A 22018-nucleotide genomic window follows, 5' to 3' on the forward strand; every position below is an offset into this window, starting at 1 on the left:
CATTACACAAACGAAAGATTATTTTTAATACTGCTTATGTTAACTAACACACCCCCTGGTATAGCTATTGAAAAGAGTACGTTAAGTACCAAATAATCTCTTAAAATGTCGATCCTTTTTAGCACATTTGAGGTAGTAATTAATTGTCCCTACAATGTGGATTAGGGATAATCTGCATTACACTGCCAATTGCATGCCTGCAACCCCCCTTGCCCTCTGTCCCGACCCCCCACCCCTGCCCCATGCTATGTTGATGCAATTTAAAGTAAATAATCATGCACACCACAGAACAGCCTCAGCAAGTAGTAATTACTAGGGTATTCATCCCAATGTTATGTATACGAATGCATTTTATTTAAATGTCTAATAAGAATGGCTTGTTTTAAAAAAATCATGATATATTCTCAGGTTTCTCAATCGCAGCACTTTTGAAATTTGGGGCTGGAGAATTGTGGGGGATTTTCCTGTACATTGTAGGATTTTTAGCGGCACCCTAGATGCTCACTTTCCCCAGTTGTGCCAATCAAAACGTGCCAATCAAACTTTCAAAATGTCCACTGGGGGCAAAATTGCACCTGACTGAGAACCACGTATTCTACAGCACGGAATACTATACTATAAAGCTATTATATATACATTGTAAAGAATTTTAAGGGCCTAGGAAGATGTTCATAATATTTTAATAAAAAAACCATGATATGAAACAAAAGTTAAGTATGACTCCGATTTGCAAAATTAAAAATAATGGAGATAGGCGTTGAAATATAATGACAGCTAATCTTTTGTGTGTGTGCATACTCTGACCAAACATTAAGCTTTCACGTGTTTTATCTATTTAATTCTCAGAATAACCTTATGAGGTTGGTACTATTATTAACTTCATTTAACAGATAAAGCAACTAAAGCTCATAGAGGTTAAGAAACTTTGAAAACCATAATATTAACAGCAGTCGTGCCCAAGTAGTGAAACTGAGTGGTATTTATCCCTCTATATTTTTCAAGCTTTCCTCAGTGAACATTACCTTTTATCAGAAAACTTAAAAAAAGATACAGAGTCATAAATCTTTCTTTTACTGAGTGCTTTCTGATTGTTTCATCTAATACCTACATCCTTAGTCTTTTTCCTATGCCTTAACTTTTAAAAAATTTTTCTTTTTTTATTGAGATATAACTCACACACAATATTATGTTAGTTTCAGGTATATAACATAATGATTTAATATTCACATATATGTAAAAGGATCAGAAGTCTAGTTAACATTTGTTACTGTACATAATTACAACTTATTTTTTTGCGATGAGAACTTTTAAGATCTACTCTCTCAGCAATTTTCAAATATGCAACACAGAATCGTTAACTATAGTCATCATGCTGTACCTTGACTTCTTTCTAGATAACATTTTCTTATTTGATTACTAAAAGCTGTAATGAAGAATCTTCCCCATTATTCTACTCAGATGTATATTTAGTGCTTCAACCTAAAGCCTTGAATCACTAAAATAAAACCTTGATGAACTCCTTCTTGAGAAGCAAGGTACCCAGATACTTTGAAACATTTTTTTAAATTAACTTATAATTACCTAGAAAATCAAAAATCCCTGTTGAAGATCTTTTGAAAAGAGATCACCCAATGTCTCCCTCCTTGGTGAAGTATACTAACAGGCTGAACAAGTAAAAATAGCATTCTTGTTCTTTGAGGATGGAGCTTCCTTGGGGCTGTAGATGCATAGGTTTCATGATTAGGACACAATACTGATGTTGAGGAAAGACATTTCTGACCACTGGAAACTTACATATGTTGCTCCTTGCCTGTTTGAGGATTATTCAAAGTTGCAGACATAGTTGGTTTCTGATGATTAATTCAGGTATTTTCTGTATCCTACTTATTTATGTTATACTCCTGATAGGACAGAGAGAAGCCTTCATGATTGGCCTTGTCTTTCTCTTTTGGCCTTGACTTTTCTTGGCAATTCCTCCAATTTCCCGATCCTCATCCAATCTGCCTTAGTAGCCCTCTCTTTGTATTTTCCTAGAAGCCAGTGAGCTACCATCACAAATTTATCACAGTGCCATCAATGGAAATGTTCAACTTCATAAGCTGCCTCTTTCTGGAAGCAGGTCAGGGTATTAGTGATGAATAGGTATCAGTGTTGAGTGGTAAACATCATCCAAAGCTCACATTATTTTTTATAGATTTTTTGATGAAAAAAATTACCAAATGATATTTGACTTTAAGCTTCCAAGCAAGTTCCAAATTATGGAACATTCAGCTCTACTTTTCAAGTTCCCATTCCTACAACCTGCTCACCAAGAAGATATTTCACAAAATAATCATCAAACAAACAAACACACACAGTTTTCACATGTATATTGGATCTTTGTCCAATATTCTCTTCATTCAATACCTTTTTCTTTGGAGTAATTCTGTAAGAAAATAAAAGTCAGGTATAAATTTTAGCCAAATGTACTTTAAAATAGACATCCAGAGATGGAAGAGCTAGATTCAGTATTAGCCATTTCATTACAATATGTTTGAGCAACCTTAGAATCAATGAGGTCTTCTCAGGTTGGTTTTTGCCTCTAAAGTAAATCTTTATCAGCAGCCAGAAAAGGACTCTGCAATCTGTGAGGTTCAGACCACTTTTGTCCTCTACCTATTCTCTTCTTTCCTATCCCCCACATCTGTACGTGGCTAGAGGTGAGAAAGTTTAAAACATCTTAGCGTATATGATGGGAAAGAGGAGACAACTGGGGGAGGAAGGAGAATGGATTCTGCATACTCAAGTGCATTGAAATGTATCTTCTATAGAAATCAAATCAAATCAAAATGCTCAAATGTGTGTGCCAGTCACTTGTTTGAAATTATCTGCTGAAAGATTTTAGGTTAAAAATAAGCAAAGTGAACAACGGCTCAATTTATATTCAACTAGCATGCATTTACTAATGTATGTTACTAGTAAAACATTTTAATAATTCAAAAACATAAATTATCATTAATGTTAATTTGTATTTGCTCTTACAACATTCACTTATCTAATGATTATTTCATATGCTCATATCTTACCCTTCACAAAACACCTAGTAAATGCTATTGTTACAAGTTAGGTAGTCAATTAATTATAGGTATTATTATTTCAAAGTTTTTTGGGGAAGAGAGTATTAAGAGTGTAAAACAATGGAATTATTAAAATTCATTTTGTATTATCTGTACAATGACTTGGGGGAAAACATTTTAAATATTCAGTTCTATTACCACATTAGGCTAGATGGTAAGTCTTGTTCAACATAATGCAATTAATAGGTAGCTAGCTAAGCAGGGGCTCAAACCCACATGTCTCCAAAACCAACTCTTCCAGTTATTATGCCATTGGTAACCCAGCTTTGGTGGAAGAACACAGAAGTTGAGGTAGTGCTGTCAGCATTAGAAGACAACAAGAAGTCTGTTGAGCAGACTCATGACAAGATGGGAAAGAGAGATCAAGTAAGTCCCTTAGACTTGAAACATGGCTTTAGGACTTTAAAGGTCAAAAGTCCAGCAATTCTAGAAAGAGTGGATACTTCTCGAATGTTAGGAAACCAGTTAACCAAATTGATAAAACTAATGGTGAAATATCAGATGTCAGCAGAATGAAGCAAGAGGGGAGGAGCACAGCCAGGACTTTTATCATGGTTCAGGTGTGATATAATAAGGAGCTGAACTGTAGTAGCACAGGGCTTTAAAAGGAGGACTCAGGCTGGATGCAGAAGCAGTGGGTTGGAAGGGAACACCTGCTTAAGAGCTCTGCAGCCAGAATTCCTGGTTCAAATCCCAGCTTAGGGCCCTGCCATGTCTATAACTTAAGACAAGTTACTTAACCATCTTAAGCCTCAGTTTTCCCTTCACAAAAACATAATAGCTTGTCCTCAATAAGGGCTATTGAGACTACTGAGAGGTTAAATGATGTTTAGTGCATGTGAGGAGCTTAGTACAGTGCCCGACACATAGCAAAGTTCAATACATGACCATGATTGCTGAGAAAGAGGATGAGGAGGAAGGACGGTTTGATCCAGGATGATGTGGATCATGGTGGTACCATTAAGAAAAACTGAAAACTCATAAAGAAGACTTGGGTGATTCTTAAGGAAGATGTTTAATAAAAGCAGTTGATAATGATGACCTGGTATAAGAGATGGTGAAAGTAAGTTTTTAAGGTTTATGTTAAAGTGTCTAACACCATTAGCCTGGGGGGAGGTTGCAGTATTTATTTTTATTTTTCTGGACAGCAGGGGGCTCCAAGGCACTGGAAAGCAGTAAGCAAGTCTACTGTTTTCTGTACTTTGCAGTTAACTTTCTTACTGCTGGCAAAAGTGAGCTGGCCTCGTCTGATGTCATGATTATAAAGAAGTTATGTAATTCTAGAATCATAAATGCACAACTTTCTCTATTAGGTACCTGACATCCACTGAACCTTATAGAGCTGGAACGTATCTCAGTCTATAGTTTAACATCCATCCATCCATCCAACCATCCATCCATCCATCCTTTCTGCAGCAATTATGGAACAGTCGCTAGACCCCATGAATAAGACAAGACGCCTTCATCATAAACTCACAGGTTAAAGGGGAAAACAAAGGAAGAGCATCTAGCATAAAAAAGAATAAAAGTTGGAGTTACAGATACAGCAGTGGAAACTCACAAGAGGGAGGTTGTATTCCTGCTCAGGGAATTTGAAGACTCATCATAATAGCTGGGTAAGGTGAGAAGGGCATTCCACACACAGGAACAGCACATGTGCAAAGGCGTGGAGGAATAAAAATGTCTGAGAAGTGTTCCAGGAGCAGCAAATACAGTTTGTAGAAAAGGAACAAACAGGATAAAGAGAAGTCAAAATTCAGTGAATAAAGAGTCCACATCTGTAGATTTCTAGTTCCCTACTCCCTTCACTTCACTGTTTTATAGAGAGCTGCGTCACAGAGCTATGGGTGACTAAATCACAGATTCTGTAATTCTAGACATGGTATTTCTATCAGCATATTTTTTAGTTACTAATTCCTTTCTTCCTCATTCAAAGAATCATGTCTCAGAAGTCACTTTTCTCTTTTTCTAATTTTGATATTACATTTTTTCTTTAATAATTTTTCTGTTATTTAAAAAACAAGTTTTAAAAAAGTGGGTATTTACATAGTCTGACTTTAACCTAAAATAGCAAACAAGTAGAATCCACTCCAGGTCCTCACTTTTCATTCTCTTAGTTCACAGTTAGCACTTACCTGTCCTAAGCAATGTGAGTGTACCTGTAGCCAAATAAATTAATAAGTCAACCAAGATGCCAGGTCTCTTTGAAAACTTTAGAGTCTAATCATTAGATGAACTCAAAGCAAGAGAGATGCTGTTGTTTTTGTTTTATTAGTGGAGTAGTTTCAGGTATGTAAGTTAACTTTGAGCATTACTATTTTTCAAGACTGAGAAATTTTTACCATGTGGATTTGAAGGGATGGAAGGAAATAAAAGGTTAGTAAGGACAACCTAATTAATGTAAAAACAAAACAAAACAAAAACAAAAACAAAACCAACAGTGACAAGAAAAATGTCCACACTAGCATCTAGAGCACTGTGCCTGGCAAATAATAAGTGCTCCAAAATACTTGAATGTTGAATGAATGTTGATGCTCTGCCCTTTACCTCCATAAACATTAAAATCAGTGTGAATTGGTGCACATGAGTTTAGATGCTAGGCTACTTCAATACTGCATAGAAACCAAGCCTCTACTTGATAGCCCTGGTGTTTTTTTCAAAACAACAAACTGTAAGTTGAAGTACAAATTGTTTCTTCTTATCTTATGCCCAGGCTCTTTTTTTTTTTCTGTTATATGCATCATCATTTATTAAGTGTTTTTCTATTCTGTGTCTGCCAGAAGTTGTCAGTATGGTTATGATGGTGATGACTCTATTAACTGTTCCTTTAATAGAGAGATTCCATAAAAAGTAATACCGATGTGTAAATGAGGTGTAAGGAGCAATGCCCTTCATTTCTCTACCCAATAAGAGAGAAAAGAGTGACTAATAGAATTCTTTTAGAAATTCTGATTCTCTTTCTGATTAACTTGACACAGGTCAGGTGGAAGTGGTCTCTTGGTAGAAAACAATGGCCTTTTTCTGCCCAATGGAGAAATGGAGAAATCTTATGTGTTCCCGGTAAACTCCACTTGGTTTTATTGATCTACGAGTATTGCTAGGTTAAGTTGTAGTTAAATGTTACCTTGTTTTTCCTACTAGAAATGTAATGTTTTCTTAAACACTTAATATTAATGATATTTAATTTTAATTTAATGTTTAGTAGTATATTGATGAAAAGGAATACTTTTTTGGTTATAATCTTATGTTTAGGGTCTGTATATTTGATATTATTTATCAATCAGGATAGATTCTAAAAAGAATATAATAAAAAAGGAAGAAGTTATGTTTCCCTCTCTATTCAGAGGTTTAAGAAGAGAATCTCAGGTGTTGGGGTTCCCCAACTCCTTTTGATTAATGGTAAAGGAGCATTATGAAAATATTCTTGTGCAGATGGACATACAGAGTATACTTGGTATTCTTAAAAAAATTCATGTAAATATTGTGGGTGTCTGTGTTTGGATTAAACAATGGATCCATTGTATGCTTGGCATTGATATGACTGAAGGTTTCTACTGGCTTCCTGCATTTACCAATAGTCCACAAAGGATGCATTTACATACATTTCCTACCAACCCCACAGTACTTTGGCTGAGTTTTCCAAGTCAGGTAAACCTCTCCTATTGTTTATATTGGTGTCTATGCCAAAGAGAAGTGATTCAATGGAAAGGCAGTCTTGTAGCATATAGCTGCCAAGTTTCTGGAACATAACTATTTAAAAGATGTAAATTTGGGACCAATTCTAGAAGCAAGGAAAAAATACAGGATAATGAATAGCTTAATATTTTACATTTTATGTCTCTATATAACATTTAAGCCCTAAGAAGAAATGACAATGAGATGTCAAAACAATGAATCTGAACTTTTAGACTCTATTTTAATGCAGTACACTGATGCACTCAGACTACTGCATAAGCATTCTTTACAAGCTACCTCCAATATTACTGAGGTAGAACTCCGTGTAAAGAAATCCCAGGGAGTTATAGAATGGATTGTGATTGGCTTCTCTTTCTTTTTCTTCATCCCTATTATTTTTATAATACAAGTAATGTAGCATATATCTGTTGTTAAAATTGAACAGTCCTGGGCAGATGTTACGACTCCACAATGTTTTAGGAATAGGATGCCTTCGGTGTTCTGATACTGAGTGTGGTTCCTATCTTCAAAGGAATATCATGGTCCCGAAATGTCTGTTGGAACTCTAGCAATCAAGTCTTTTTGATTTGAGCCTGCTTCAGATTCTGTGTCTCCCTCTCTCTCTGTCCCTCCCCCACTTGTGCTCTTTCCCAAAAAAATAAATAAATGTTAAAAAAAAAAAAAAAAAACTTTATATGTAGGATGATTGGAATGGAGGCAGAAAGAGAAGGTGAGTGGTGTTCAGAGTCCAGAATAGTTTTTGTGAGGGATTTGAGATGGCCAAAATGGAGTTAATTAAAGGATTATTGAACAATATGGAAAAGACAGCTGAGGCTGGGAATCATGTATTTATGATGAACATGGGCACATGGCAGTACTTGACTGCTTAGGAACAGGAGTAAAGACAATGGACAAATAGATTAAATTAGGGTTAGGACTGACAGGGTCGGGCTGGCAGAAGACCCAGAGTATAGAACGCTAGATGGTGCTGATATGAGTTAGAGAAACAAATTTACCATGGGGTTCTGGCTGGGAAAAAAGAAATATAAAGGCAGGAGAAGACTTAAAAATTAATTTCTCAGGGCACCTGTGTGGCTTAGTTGGTTAAGCATCCAACTGGACTTTGGCTCAAGTCATGATCTCATGGTCATGAAATCAAGCGCCATGTCTGGCTCTATCCTGACAGCACTGAGCCTGCTTGGATACTCTCTCTCCCTCTCTCCCTGCCCCTCTCCACTTACACTCATGTGTGCGTGCTCTCTCTCTCTCTCAAAATAAATAAACTTAAAAAATTGATTTCTTTTGAATGAAATCAAGAGTCAGATGCTTAATCAACTGAGCCACCCAAGTGACTCTCAAAATAAATTCTTAAAGGAGCACAGTAAGCTACAAGAAAAAAACAGATAAATAAAAATAGGAAATTAATACATGAACAAAATGAGAAGTTCAGCAAAGATACAGACAGCATAAAAAACACAATTCTGGACCCGAACAATACAAAGATTGAATGGAAAAAATGCAACAAATATCTTCAATGGCAAACTGGATCAATCATAAGAAAGAGCAAACTCAAAGCAAGTTATTTGAAATTATCCAGTCAGAAGGACAAAGGAAAAAAGAATAAAAAAGAGTAAAGAAAGCCTATACAACTTATAGGACAACATCAAAAAACAAAGATACCTATCATGGGATTCCCAGAGGTAAAGAGAAAGGGACAGAAAGCTTATTTTAAACAGTAATGGCTGAAAATCATAAAATCTGAGGAGGGAAATAGTCATTTGTATTGATGAAGCACAAAGGTTCCAAATAGGATGAACCTAAAGAGGTCTATAATGAGAAACATTATAGCGAAACTGTCAGAAGTTGAAGACAAAGAGAATTTTTTTTTATATGAAATTTATTGACAAATTGGTTTCCATACAACACCCAGTGCTCATCCCAAAAGGTGCCCTCCTCAATACCCATCACCCACCCTCTCCTCCCTCCCACCCCCCATCAACCCTCAGTTTGTTCTCAGTTTTTAACAGTCTCTTATGCTTTGGCTCTCTCCCACTCTAACCTCTTTTTTTTTTTCCTTCCCCTCCCCCATGGGTTCCTGTTAAGTTTCTCAGGATCCACATAAGAGTGAAACCATATGGTATCTGTCTTTCTCTGTATGGCTTATTTCACTTAGCATCACACTCTCCAGTTCCATCCACGTTGCTACAAAAGGCCATATTTCATTTTTTCTCATTGCCACGTAATATTCCATTGTGTATATAAACCACAATTTCTTTATCCATTCATCAGTTGATGGACATTTAGGCTCTTTCCATAATTTGGCTATTGTTGAGAGTGCTGCTATGAACATTGGGGTACAAGTGGCCCTATGCATCAGTACTCCTGTATCCCTTGGATAAATTCCTAGCAGTGCTATTGCTGGGTCATAGGGTAGGTCTATTTTTAATTTTCTGAGGAACCTCCACACTGCTTTCCAGAGCGGCTGCACCAATTTGCATTCCCACCAACAGTGCAAGAGGGTTCCCGTTTCTCCACATCCTCTCCAGCATCTATAGTCTCCTGATTTGTTCATTTTGGCCACTCTGACTGGCGTGAGGTGATACCTGAGTGTGGTTTTGATTTGTATTTCCCTGATAAGGAGCGACGCTGAACATCTTTTCATGTGCCTGTTGGCCATCCGGATATCTTCTTTAGAGAAGTGTCTATTCATGTTTTCTGCCCATTTCTTCACTGGATTATTTGTTTTTCGGGTGTGGAGTTTGGTGAGCTCTTTATAGATTTTGGATACTAGCCCAAAGACAAAGAGAATTTTGAAAGCAGCCAGGGGAAAATTACTAGTCACATACAAAGGAATCCCCATAAGACTATAAGTAGATTTCTCAGCAGAAACCTTGCAGGCCAGGAAAAAATGGAATGATACATTCAAAATGCTGAAAGAAATGAATTGTTATATCCAACAAAACTCTCTTTTAAAACTAAAGGAGTGGTAAAAACTTTCCTAGGCAAACAAAAACTGAACAGGTTCATCACCACAAGACTTGCCTTGGAAGAGGTAATAAAATGAGTTCTTCAAGTTGAAACAAGGTTGTTAAACAACAACATGAAACCTTATGAATTATAAATTGTACTGGTAAATATATAGGCAAACAGAGAATAATGTAATAGTGGTGTGTAAATCACTTTTAACATTAATGTAAGAGTTAAAATACCAAAATATTAACAACTATAAGCACAAACAATTTGTTAATAGATACACAATACAAAAAGTAAATTATGACATCAATAACATACATAGGTTGGGAATAAAGTGTAGGACTTTTTGTATACAATTGAAGTTGTTATCAGCTTAAGATAGACTGTTATAACAACCAAAAGTTTTTTGCAAGCCTTATGATAACCACAAATAAAAAAACCTATATAGATGTAAAAAACATGAGAAAAAAAATCAAAGTATAGCACAATAAAAATAATCACATCACAAAAGAAGACAGCAAGAGGGAAAGAGAACAAAAGAACTACAAAACAGACAAAAAACAATAAATAAAATCACAATAGTAAGTTCTTACCAATCAATAATTACTTTCTATGTCACCAATCAAAAGATAAATAATGGCTGAAGGGATGAAAAAAAGATTCAATTATATGAAGTCTACAAGACTCACTCTAGGTTTAAGAACACATATGCTGAAAGTATAGGGATGGAAAAAGATATTCCATACAAAGGATAACCAAAATAGAGCAGGAATGGTTATACTTATATCAGATAAAATAGACTTTAAGTCAAAACCTGTCACAAAAGACAAAGAGGTCATCAGTCAATGATAAAAGAGTCAGTTCAAAAGGAACATGTAACACTTACAGATATGTATAAATCTAACATTAGAGCACCTAAATACTTAAAGCAAATACTGACATATCTGAAGGGAGAAATAGACAGGAATATAACAATAGCAATAGAACTGAACAAAACAAACCAAATGGACCTCACTGATATAGAGGAAACATTCTAAATATATATTCTTCTTAAGCTCACATGGAACATTCTTTAGAATAGATCACATGCTAGATTATAAGACAAGACTTAACAAATTTAAGAATACTGAAATAATTCCAAGCATCTTTTATGACCAAAATGGATTGAAACTAGAATTAAAAAACAATATGAAAATGGAAAAACTCAGAAACACATATAAATTAACATATTATTGAATATCCAACGGGTCAAAGAAGAAATCAAAAAGGAAATGAGAAAATATCTCAACACAACATATACAAACTTGGGAAATGTAGCAAAATAAGTTCTAAGAAGGAATCTGATAGTGATAAATGCCTAGCTTAAAAAAGAAGATTGAAATAACCTAAATTTTTACCCTTACAAACTAAAAAAAGAACAAATCAAGCCCAAATTTAACATAAAGAAGGAAATATTAAGGATTAAAGCAGAAAAATGAAAGAGAATAGAAAAAAAAAATCAACAAAACTAAGATTTACTTTCTTTAAAAGATAAATTCAACACATCCTTAGCTAGAATGAGAAAAAATTAGAGAAGACTCAAATAAATTAACCAGAAATGGAAGAAGAAACTGCATAACCAATACCACAGATATAAAAAAAGATCATAAGCAAATATGAATTATATGCCATAAAATTGGACAACCTAGGAGAAATAGATATATTCCTAGAAACATACAACCTGCCAAGACTGAATCAAGAAGAAATAGAAAACCCAAACAGACCAATAATAAATACGGAGATTGAATTAGTCATCAAAATCCTCCCAACAAAGAAAAGCCCAGGATCTTATGGCTTTACAGATGAATTCTATTAAATGTTTAAAGAATACCAATCCTTCTTAAACTCTTACAAAATATAGAAAGGAACACTTCCAAACTCATTTTATGAGGTCAGAATCACACTGATGTCAAACCAAGACAAAGATACCACGTAAAAAGAAAATTGTAGACGAATATCTCTGATGAACCTGGATACAAAAATCCTCAACACAATATTAGCAAGGGGAATTAAAGAGCAAACTAAAAGGATTATATACCATGGCCAAGCAGATTTACCCCTGGGAAGCATGGATGGTTCAATATATGCAAATCAATCAATATGGTATACCACATTGATAGAATGAAGCATAAAAATTACACGACCATTTCAATAGATACAGATAAAACCTGACAAAATTTAAAACCTTTCCATGATAAAAGCTCTCAACAAATCAAGTATAGGAAGAACTTTCCTAAACATAATAAAGGCCATATATAAAAGCCCACAGCTAACATGATACTCAGTGGTGAAAAGCTGATCACTTCCCTATAGAATATGGAACAGGGCAGGGATGCCCACTCTCACCACTTCTATTCAACATCATACTGGAAGTCCTAGCCAGAGATACTAGGTGAGAAAAAGAAAGAAAATTATCCAAACTGGAAAGGAACAAGTAAAATTATCTGTTTGCATATGACATGACCTTATATGTAGAAAACTCTAAAGACTCCACAAACACACAAAATACTACTTGAATTAATAAATGAATTCAGCAAAGTTTCAGGATACAAAATCAACATACAAAGATCAGTTGCATTTCTATACAGTAACAGTGATCTATCTGAAAAAGAAATTTGGAAGACACTCCCATTTACAATAGCATAAAAAAATACTTAGCAATAAACTAAATGAAGGAGGTAAAATATCTGTATACTGAAAAGTATAAAACACTGATGAAAATATTAAAGAACACAGACATAAATGGGAAGACATTCTTTGTTTATGGACTGGAAGAATCAGTATGCTAAAAAAGTCCATATAACCTAAAATGATGTATAGACTCAATGCAATCTTTATCAAAGTCCCAATAGCACCCACAAGTATATGGTCAATTAATCTTCAGCAAAGCAAGCAAGAGTCTCTAATGGGAAAAAAATAGCCTCTTCAACAAACAGTTTTGGGAAAACTAGAAAGCAAGCAACATGCAAAAGAATGAAATCGGACCACTTTCTTATACCACACACAAAAATAAATTCAAAATAGTTGAGAGACCTAAGTGTGAGACTTCAATTCAAACCACAAAAATCTTAGAGGAGAACACAGGCAGTAAACTCTTTGACATTGGTTGTAGCAGCTTCTTTCTAGGTGCCTCTCTGGAGGCAAGGGAAACAAAAGCAAAAATAAACTATTGGGACCTCATTAAGGTAAAAAGCTTCTGCACAGCAAAAGAGACAATAAATAAAACTAAAAGGCAGTCTATGGAAGGAGAGAAGATATTTGCAAATGACATATCCAATAAAGTTAGTATCCAAACTACATAAAGAACTTATAAAACTCAACACTCAAAAAACAAATAATGCAATTAAAAGTGGGCATGAATAGACATTTTTCTAAAGAAGACACAGAGATGGCTAATAGACACATGAAAAGATGATCAACATCACTCATCATCAGGCAAATACAAATCAAAACTACAATGAGATATCACTTCATACCTGTCAGAATGTATAAAATCAACGATACAAGAAATAATAAGTGCTAGTGAGGATGTGGAGAAAGGGAATCCTCTTGTACTGTTGGTGGAATGCAAACTGGTACAGCTGCTCTGGAAAAACAGTACAGAGTTTCCTCAAAAAGTTAAAAATAGAACTAATTTACCATCTGGCAATTGCACTCTTAGGTATTCACCAAAAGAATACAAAAATGCTAATTCAAAGGGATACATGCATCCTGATGTTTATAGCAGTATTATCTACCATAGCCAAATTGTGGACAGAGCCCAAATGTCCATCAACTGATGCATGGATAAAGAAGATGTGGTATGTATGTATATATAATGGAATATTATTCAGTCATAAAAAAGAATGAAATCTTGCCATTTGCAACAACATGGATAGAGCTAGAAAGCATTATGCTAAGCGAAATAAGTCAGAGAAAAACAAATTACGTATTATTTCACTCATATGTGGAGTTTAAGAAACAAAACAAAGGGGGGGGGGAAGAGAGGGAGGCAAACCAAAAAACAGACTCTCAACTATAGAGAACAAACTGATGATTACCAGAAGGAAGCTGGGTGGGGGATGGCTAAGATAGGTGATGGGGATTAAGGAGAGCACTTGCCGTGTGAAGAGCACAAGGTGTTTTATGGAAGTGCTGAAGTCACTATATTGTACACTTGAAACGAATATTATATGTATGTTAACTAACTAGAATTAAAAAAAATCTCAACAGCATTTTTTAGAGAAAAAGAAAAAAAATCCTAACATTCATGTTAAATCACAACAGACCCAAAATAGCGAAAGCAATTTTGAGCAAGAACAACAAAGCTGGAGGCATACTTCCTGATATCAAAACATATTATAAAGCTACATAATCAAAACAGTATGGTACTGATATAAAAACAGACATATAGATTGATGGAACAGATAGCTTATAAATAAACGTGTAGATAATGAACAACTTGTCTTCAACAAGGGTGCCAAGAATGCATAATGGAGAAAGGATAGTTTCTTCAATAAATGGTGTTGGGAAAACTGGGTATCTACATGTAAAAGAATAAAATTGGACCCTTATTTTACACCATACACAAGAGTTAATTCAAAATAGATTAAAGACTTAAGTGTTAGACCTGAAACCACAAAACTCATAGAAGAAAACATAGGGGCAAAGCTTCTTGACATTGGTCTTGGCAATGATTTCTTGGATATTACACCAGAAACACTGGCAAGAAAACCAAAAATAGACAAAAGGGATTACATCAAACTGAAAAGCTTCTGCACAGCAAAGAAAACAATCAACACTATGTAAAGACAACCTATGGAATCAGAGAAAATATTTGCAAACTATACATCTGACAGAGGATTAATATTGAAAAAATATAAGGAACTTATACAACTCAACAGCAAAAGCCAAAATAGCCTAATTAAAAAATAAACAAAGGAAGTGAATAGACATTTCTTCAAAGAAGACATTCAAATGATCAACAAGAATATGAAAAGGTGCTCAACATCACTAATCCTCAGGGAAATACAAACAAAACCACAATGAGATAAAACTTCACACATGTTAAGATGGCTATTATCAAAACAAAAACAAAGATAACAAGTGTTGGCAGGAGTGTTGCAAAAAGGGAACCCTTGTACACTGTTGGTGGGTATGTAAATTGTTATAGCCATTACAGAAAAACAGTAATGGAGGTTCCTCAAAAAATTAAAAATAGAACTACATTATGATCTGGCAATCCCGCTTCTGGGTATGTACACAAAGGAAGTTAAATCAGGCTCTGAAAGTGATAGCTGCACTCCCATGTTCACTGCAGCATTATTCACAATAGCCAAGACACGGTAGCAACCTTTATGCCCATTAATAGATAGATGGATAAAAAAAAAATATAGTGTACACACACACACACACAGGAATATTATTTAGCCATGAGAAGAAAATCCTGCCATTTGTGACAACACAGATGAACCTACCACAGATGAACCTGGAAGACATCATGCTAAGTGGAATAAACCGGAGACAGAAGGACATATTCTACATAATACCACTTATGAGGAACCTAAAATAGTCAAACTCAAAAACAGAGAGTAGAATGGTGGTGTTCAGGGGCTAGAGGAGTGGGCAATGGGGTATATGGCATACACAGTTTCCTTTATATAAGATGAATAAATCCTCAAGATTTTAATGCCACTGTACAGCATAAAGCTTATAGTTAATAATCCTATACTTACTTAATCCAAACTTAATCCTATAATTAATCCAAACACTTAAAATTTTGATGAGAGTAGATCATATGTTAAGTGTTCTTATCACAAATAATAAAAGAGGAAAGGAGTAAATTTTTGGAGGTGATGGATATGTTTATGGCATAGATTGTGGTGATGGTCTCATGAGCGTATACTTAAGTCCAAACTCATCAAGTTGTACACATTAAATATGTTCAATTTTTTGCATGTCAGTCACATCTCAATAAAGTTTGTTTTTAATTAAAAAAGTTAAACTTTACAAGCTTAAAATAATAAATATTTATTATCTTGAAATTTCTGTGTTCAGGGATTTCGTATTCTCTTGTAAGGATGCAATCAAGGTGTTGGGTGGAGCTACAGTGTCATTTGGAGGCTTGACTGGGGGAGGATTGTCGTTCAAGCTCATGCACATGGTTGTGCCAAGATTCAGTCCCTCATGGCTACTGGATTGAAGACTTCAGTTTCTCAGTGGCTCCTGACCAGGGGCCTCCCTCTATTCCTTGCTACATGGGCCTCTCCATAGATCAGCTCACTGTACAACAGCTGGCTTTCTTCAGAACAAGCAAGAAAGGACATAAAATTCACTCTTTTTGTAAATCTAATCTTAGAAAACACATCCCATTCCAAGAGACCATTTTAAAGGCTGCCTACCTCCAATACTAAAACCATTTCTGTCAGTTGTCACCATTTCAATCAAGTTGTGTCATCAGTTACAAAAGGAATGCATTTGTTAACATACTTCCTTGGTTGGGTATTCTTTGAATGGTGCATTGCACTAAGTACAGTTCAACAAACGTTTATGATGATTCCATAATATTTTGATTTTACTGAAAAGAAAATTAAATCTTAAAATGAGGTAGCAATGTTTTCCAGCAGATATTGCTTCTTGAGTACTAATAACTAGTCTTAGAATTGAAATTGCCAAAGAAAATAGTTAACTTGTATATCTTATTCTAAAATATATTTATTAAAGCTGTTTGGACAAATTTGACATTTATTCTATGTCTCAAAACTCTTGAATGTCACAGTACACAAAAGGCCCTACAGAAAAGTGCCATAAGTTTTCTAGTTTCTATGATTTTCTGGTGTCATGTTTAGTTGAATCTTAGAAAAAGGCTGTAATTGAAATGTCTTCAAGATACAGAGCATGAAGAGAAGATAAACAGCCAATGCTATATTAAAAGAAACATATCTCTTTTTATACTTGCTATAGAAATGAAGTTGTGATATTCTTTTCAGACTATAAACTGACAGTCTAAAATTATACAGTATCCTGAATATGAGCTTTAATATATTCTCTGTCAATAAAAAAGTTACTGTTATCTATATTTCATACATGACTTTCATAAGTCATTTAAATTCATCTAATAAAAGAGCAAATGTATTTGGACAGATACTAGAAATGCTTTGTACCTTCCAAGAACTAGATTTTTCTTGTTTGAGGCAAATAAGCTTCTGTGCATCTCTACAGAAACTATTCAGTAAAACTTCTATTTACTAGATAAAACTCAGTCTTCTGGATGCTTACTTTTGCATACTACTTTCAGAAAAGGAAATAAATCAAAAAGAGAAACTGATACCAGGGCTTTCAAGAAAGCAAACATCCTAACCTCCTTGAATTACTACATATGTTTATTTATCAATCAAGCTATATATTCATGACAGGCCAGCTTCCACTCTGCTTGATGCTATCTTCATTTCAGGACCCAGGATGAAGGAGCTGCCTGCCCTAAGACACTGAAGGAAAAGAAAAGGTGGATTGTGTGATGGCACCAAAGATGTCACTGGGAAACTGCATATGTCCCTTCTGCTCACAGTTTACTGAGTTAAGCAAATCCTGTGACCAAGCTTGAGGTCAGTGGAGTGGAGAAATATGATCTTCCTGCCATATGAGACAGAGAATATCTTGAACAGTAACACAACTTGCCATACAGTTAGAAGATGCGATGGGCATGATTAAATGTGTCCTATATGATCACTGACAATTTAAAATGGTCATCCAACCCACTGGAATGGGCATTGTCCAACTCAATTTCACTGTTATAGGTCAGACCTCATTCAGTTTCCCTCGTAATCCTAACACCAATTCTCCTGGATCTTTCAGATCACATAGTACTGTGATGTTCATTGATGCAATGTTCAGAAACATGTGCCTATGGCAAGAACCCTACTCACATCCCTTATGTCAGATGGAAGAACCACATTTATAAAGGTCCTATTTGGTTCAGTGCACTCTTGGGTACTTTAATCTACTCAGCAACCAAGTGAGAAAGAAAAGATTATTCTCATTTTACTTGTGAACAAATCAACCCAGACAGCTTATACAAAGTCACGTGGCTAGCAACATGTGAAACTGGGATTTGAAACCAGCATTTTGACTTCAGAGTTCTAGAAAACTGTCCTAGAAAGACAATGACTACATTTTGGACATTCCATAACCAATAAGGAATTTTTGCCAGCCGCAAGACAACATGACTGTGTTCCCCAAACACTTTCAAATGGCTCAAGCCACTAAACTGTTCACCGAAAAAATTACAAGTATTTGTTTTAAGCCTTATAAGGAAAATTTCCTCTCTCTGATGCCTAGGGAAATTTTTTTTTTCTTTTTGCACAGAGCACTCAGAGACATTCTGTTTGCAGTTGGAAAACACAGGGCCCATTGCTCAAAAGAATAATTGTCAAGGGATGGTTGAAGACGAGGCAAAGAAGTGGAATTAGATCTAAGGTTCCTAAGGCACAGCTAAAGAACACATAAAAGGGGCGCCTGGGTGGCTCGCTCAGTCGGTTGAGCGGCTGACTTTGGCTCAGGTCATGATCTCGCGGTCCGTGAGTTCGAGCCCTGTGTCGGGCTCTGTGCTGACAGCTCAGAGCCTGGAGCCTGTTTCGGATTCTGTGTTTCCCTCTCTCTGACCCTCCCCCGTTCATGCTCTGTCTCTCTCTGTCTCAAAAATAAATCAACGTTAAAAAAAAATTAAAAAAAAAAAAAGAACACATAAAAGAACTGGGGACTAGGTTTCCTAGGGAAAGGTGAACAGGACAGGCAGGAAAAAAAGATAAGAAATGAGTTGCAACAAAGGTAGATATTAAATGATGAATTTATGTAAGAAGGTGCAGAGAGACAATTGGGCTTTTGTGTAAGGAGTTTCAGGCTTTTGTTTGGCTGCTGTTCTGCATGAATTAGGAAGGAAGCTAAGGAAGATTGGTCTAGGTAATAGGAATAAACAAAATTTAACTTTCAACCTCCTTTAGCTGAGTTTTAAGGCTTGATGTGGTATAAGGGAAAGAGCATAACCCTTGGAGCCACCTGGACCTGGAGTCAAATCCTACCTCAGCTGTTTCCCTGCCTACTATGCGACCTTCGGCAAGTTTCTTACTTTCTTTGAACCTCAGGTTTCCATCTGAAAACAAAACAAAACAAAACAAACAAAACAATCTAACACAGAATTTTTGTGATTAAATGAATTGTATACCTATCTATATCTGTGCCATATCTGTAGGGCATCTGTATGCTACATCTATATTTGTGTGTGTGTGTGTGTGTGTGTGTGTGTGTATACACATATATATCTGCATCTGTACTTGTATCTGTGTCCACATCTATCTAATGCTTAAGAAATGCTCTATGAATGTTCATTGCCCCTGCTGTATCGATCAGTTTAACCAATATTTACGTGTATCTTTTATGCTAACATTGTGCTAGTTTCTAGAGAGGACGAAAAGGCGATGAAGATCCAGAAACTGTCCTTAAGAAGCAAAAATGAAAAAGAGACATACAGACCACAGAATTCCAGATATTACATGATTTCCGAAAGTTGGCTGAGACTGCTGAGTTCAGAGACTGACAGCTTGTTGCATTTGGAGTTGATGTCATGACCTCTCAATGAATCATGTGATCCACTTTATACAAGTACACTGATAAAATATGCTTCAAGGCCAGTTCTTTTTCTTTTCATTAGAAGATACTGTACTCTTTTCAAGCAAGCCTGACTTACCATTTTGGACTCACTGTGGAAAATTTCATTAACTTACACATGTTTGCTTCAGGTGCTAGCCTACTCAGTGCCTTCCTCCTTCTGTTTCCCCTTCCTCCTTTCCCACTATTCTGCTGTTTTCTTTCTCTTTCCTTCTCTCTTTTTCATTCACTTAACAAAATTTTATGTAGTGCCTATTAAGTGTAGGTACCATTTTAGGCATGGGGGATATAGTTAACAAGAAAATATCTGTTCTCATGGAGATTATGTTCTATTAGGAGAAAATAAACAATAGAATAGGAAACAAATATATGACAGTTGGTGTGTTAAGAGAGAAAAAGCAGGATAAAGACACAAAGAATGACGAAAATGGATGCATGTATATACACTAGATCAGGGAAAGCCTCTCTGATGAGGCAATATTTGTTTTTAAAATTTTTTTTTTCAGCGTTTATTTTTATTTTTGGGACAGAGAGACAGAGCATGAACGGGGGAGGGGCAGAGAGAGAGAGGGAGACACAGAATCGGAAACAGGCTCCAGGCTCCGAGCCATCAGCCCAGAGCCCGACGCGGGGCTCGAACTCACGGACCGCGAGATCGTGACCTGGCTGAAGTTGGACGCTTAACCGACTGCGCCACCCAGGCGCCCCTGATGAGGCAATATTTGAGCACAGACCTGAACACAGTAAGGGAACTAGCCATCCACATACCTGGGAAAAGAGAATTCTAGGCAAAAGGAACAACAAATTCAAAAGCACTGAGATGAGAACAGCATAGAGACCAGGTGGCTGGGGTGGAGTAAGTGAAGGAAAGAGAAGAAGGAGATGAGATCAGAGAAATGGAAGAAATGCCATATGGGGTGAATTAGGAAGAACCTTGTAGGCTATGGCAGAACATTGGACTTTATTCTAAGATGGGAACACACTGAAGATTTTGAATGAGGTGGCATGATCTTCTTCAAGGTGAACAATGTAGGGAAGAAAAAAAAGGGCAATGATGTAGGGTAAGACCCTATGCCAATAGTCTAGATAACAGGGAGTGGGAAGATTAGTCTAGAATGGTAGCAGTTAGACACTCTTTGATTTTGGATCTTTCATAAAGTACAGCCATGTTGATAAATTGCATGTAGGGTGAAAGAGGGAGAAGTAAATTGTGGGTGATTCCAAATTTTGTATTCTGAGTAACTGACAGAATTGAATTTCCATTCTATGGGGATGGGGGACTGAAATTAGAATATATATAAGGGATGTGGGGAATCAAGATTTAAGAGTGAGATATATTAAGCTGAAAATCCAAGGGTAAAGATAGAGTTAGAAGAGCGATCTGACCTAAAGATAAAAGTTTGAGATGTTGGCATACCATATAGATAGTAATAAAAGCCATAAAACAGGATGAAGTCACTATGCAGTGAGGAGAGAAAGAAAAGAGAAGAGGTACAAGGAGAAAACATGAAAACATTCTAAATATAAAAAACTCAAAGATGAGAGGAATCAGTAAGCAAGGCTCAGAAGGATGCTCACAAAAACTTCCTTCAGGGACCACTGTCCTTCTTTGCCTGATATCCAGTGTCATAAAGTCTGTTCTATCATATATTTTGTGTTTCTTGGTTGTTTCAGAATTGAGGATAAATCTAGTTCATGTTACTCTATCTTTACAAGACACAGAAGTTGTATCTTTGTATCTAAAGTGCATCTCCCCTGTAAAAAAAGTAATTAAAAACAAACTGCATCTCTTTTAGGAAGAATATATTTGTTTCTTGCTTTTGTCATCTCTACCTTTTAGTTGGAATATTTAGTACATTAATATTTAATGTAATTTTTGATATGATCTAATTTAGATCATTTTACTTGTTTTATGTTTGTTCCCTTTCTGTTTTGATTCTCTGTAACCCATTTCCTACCTCATTTTGGATTAATTTAATGTTTTTAGAAAACCGTTTTAGTTTACCTAATGGCTTAAAAAAACAGACTTTATTTTTAGAGCAGTTTTAGATTCACAAATTAAGCCAAAAGTACAAAGAGTCTCCAGTACTCCTGCCTCTCTCCAGCTACATAAACTCCCCACTATCAACATCTTTCACCAAAATGGTACATTTGTTACAACTGATGAACTTATACTGACACATCATTATCACCCAAAACCCATAGTTTACATTAGGGTTCACTCTTGATGTTATACATTCTATGAATTTTGACAAAGGTATAATGACACGCATCCACCATTGAAGTATCATACAGAATAGTTTCACTGCCCTAAAAGTCAATATGCTCTGCCTAGTCATCCCTCCCCCTCCAACTCCTGCAACCACTGATCTGTTTAGTGTCTCCATAATTTTGCCTTTTCCAGAATGTTATAGAATTGGAATTATACAGTATACACCCTTTTCAGATTGGGTTCTTTCAATTAGCAATATGGATTTAAGGTTCCTCTATGTCTTTTCATGGCTTGATAGCTCATTTCTTTTTAGCTGAATAATATTCCATTACCTGAGTGTACCACAATTTGTCCATCTACC

At 35.7% G+C, this 22018-nt stretch overlaps 1 protein-coding gene across 1 annotated transcript in view; it reads right to left on the bottom strand.

The window, feature by feature from the left end:
- Window positions 1–260: 260 nt before the first annotated feature.
- Window positions 261–22018, bottom strand: part of LOC123383019 — a 28108-nt gene continuing 6350 nt past the window's right edge. The window contains exon 4 of the mRNA XM_045049571.1: window positions 261–2425. Coding sequence (XP_044905506.1) covers window positions 2281–2425 — 145 coding nt within the window. The 3' untranslated portion in view covers window positions 261–2280. The remainder of the gene's footprint in view (window positions 2426–22018) is intronic.

Source organism: Felis catus, chromosome F2 (assembly GCF_018350175.1).
Source record: "Felis catus isolate Fca126 chromosome F2, F.catus_Fca126_mat1.0, whole genome shotgun sequence".
Classification (NCBI taxonomy): Eukaryota; Metazoa; Chordata; class Mammalia; order Carnivora; family Felidae; genus Felis; species Felis catus.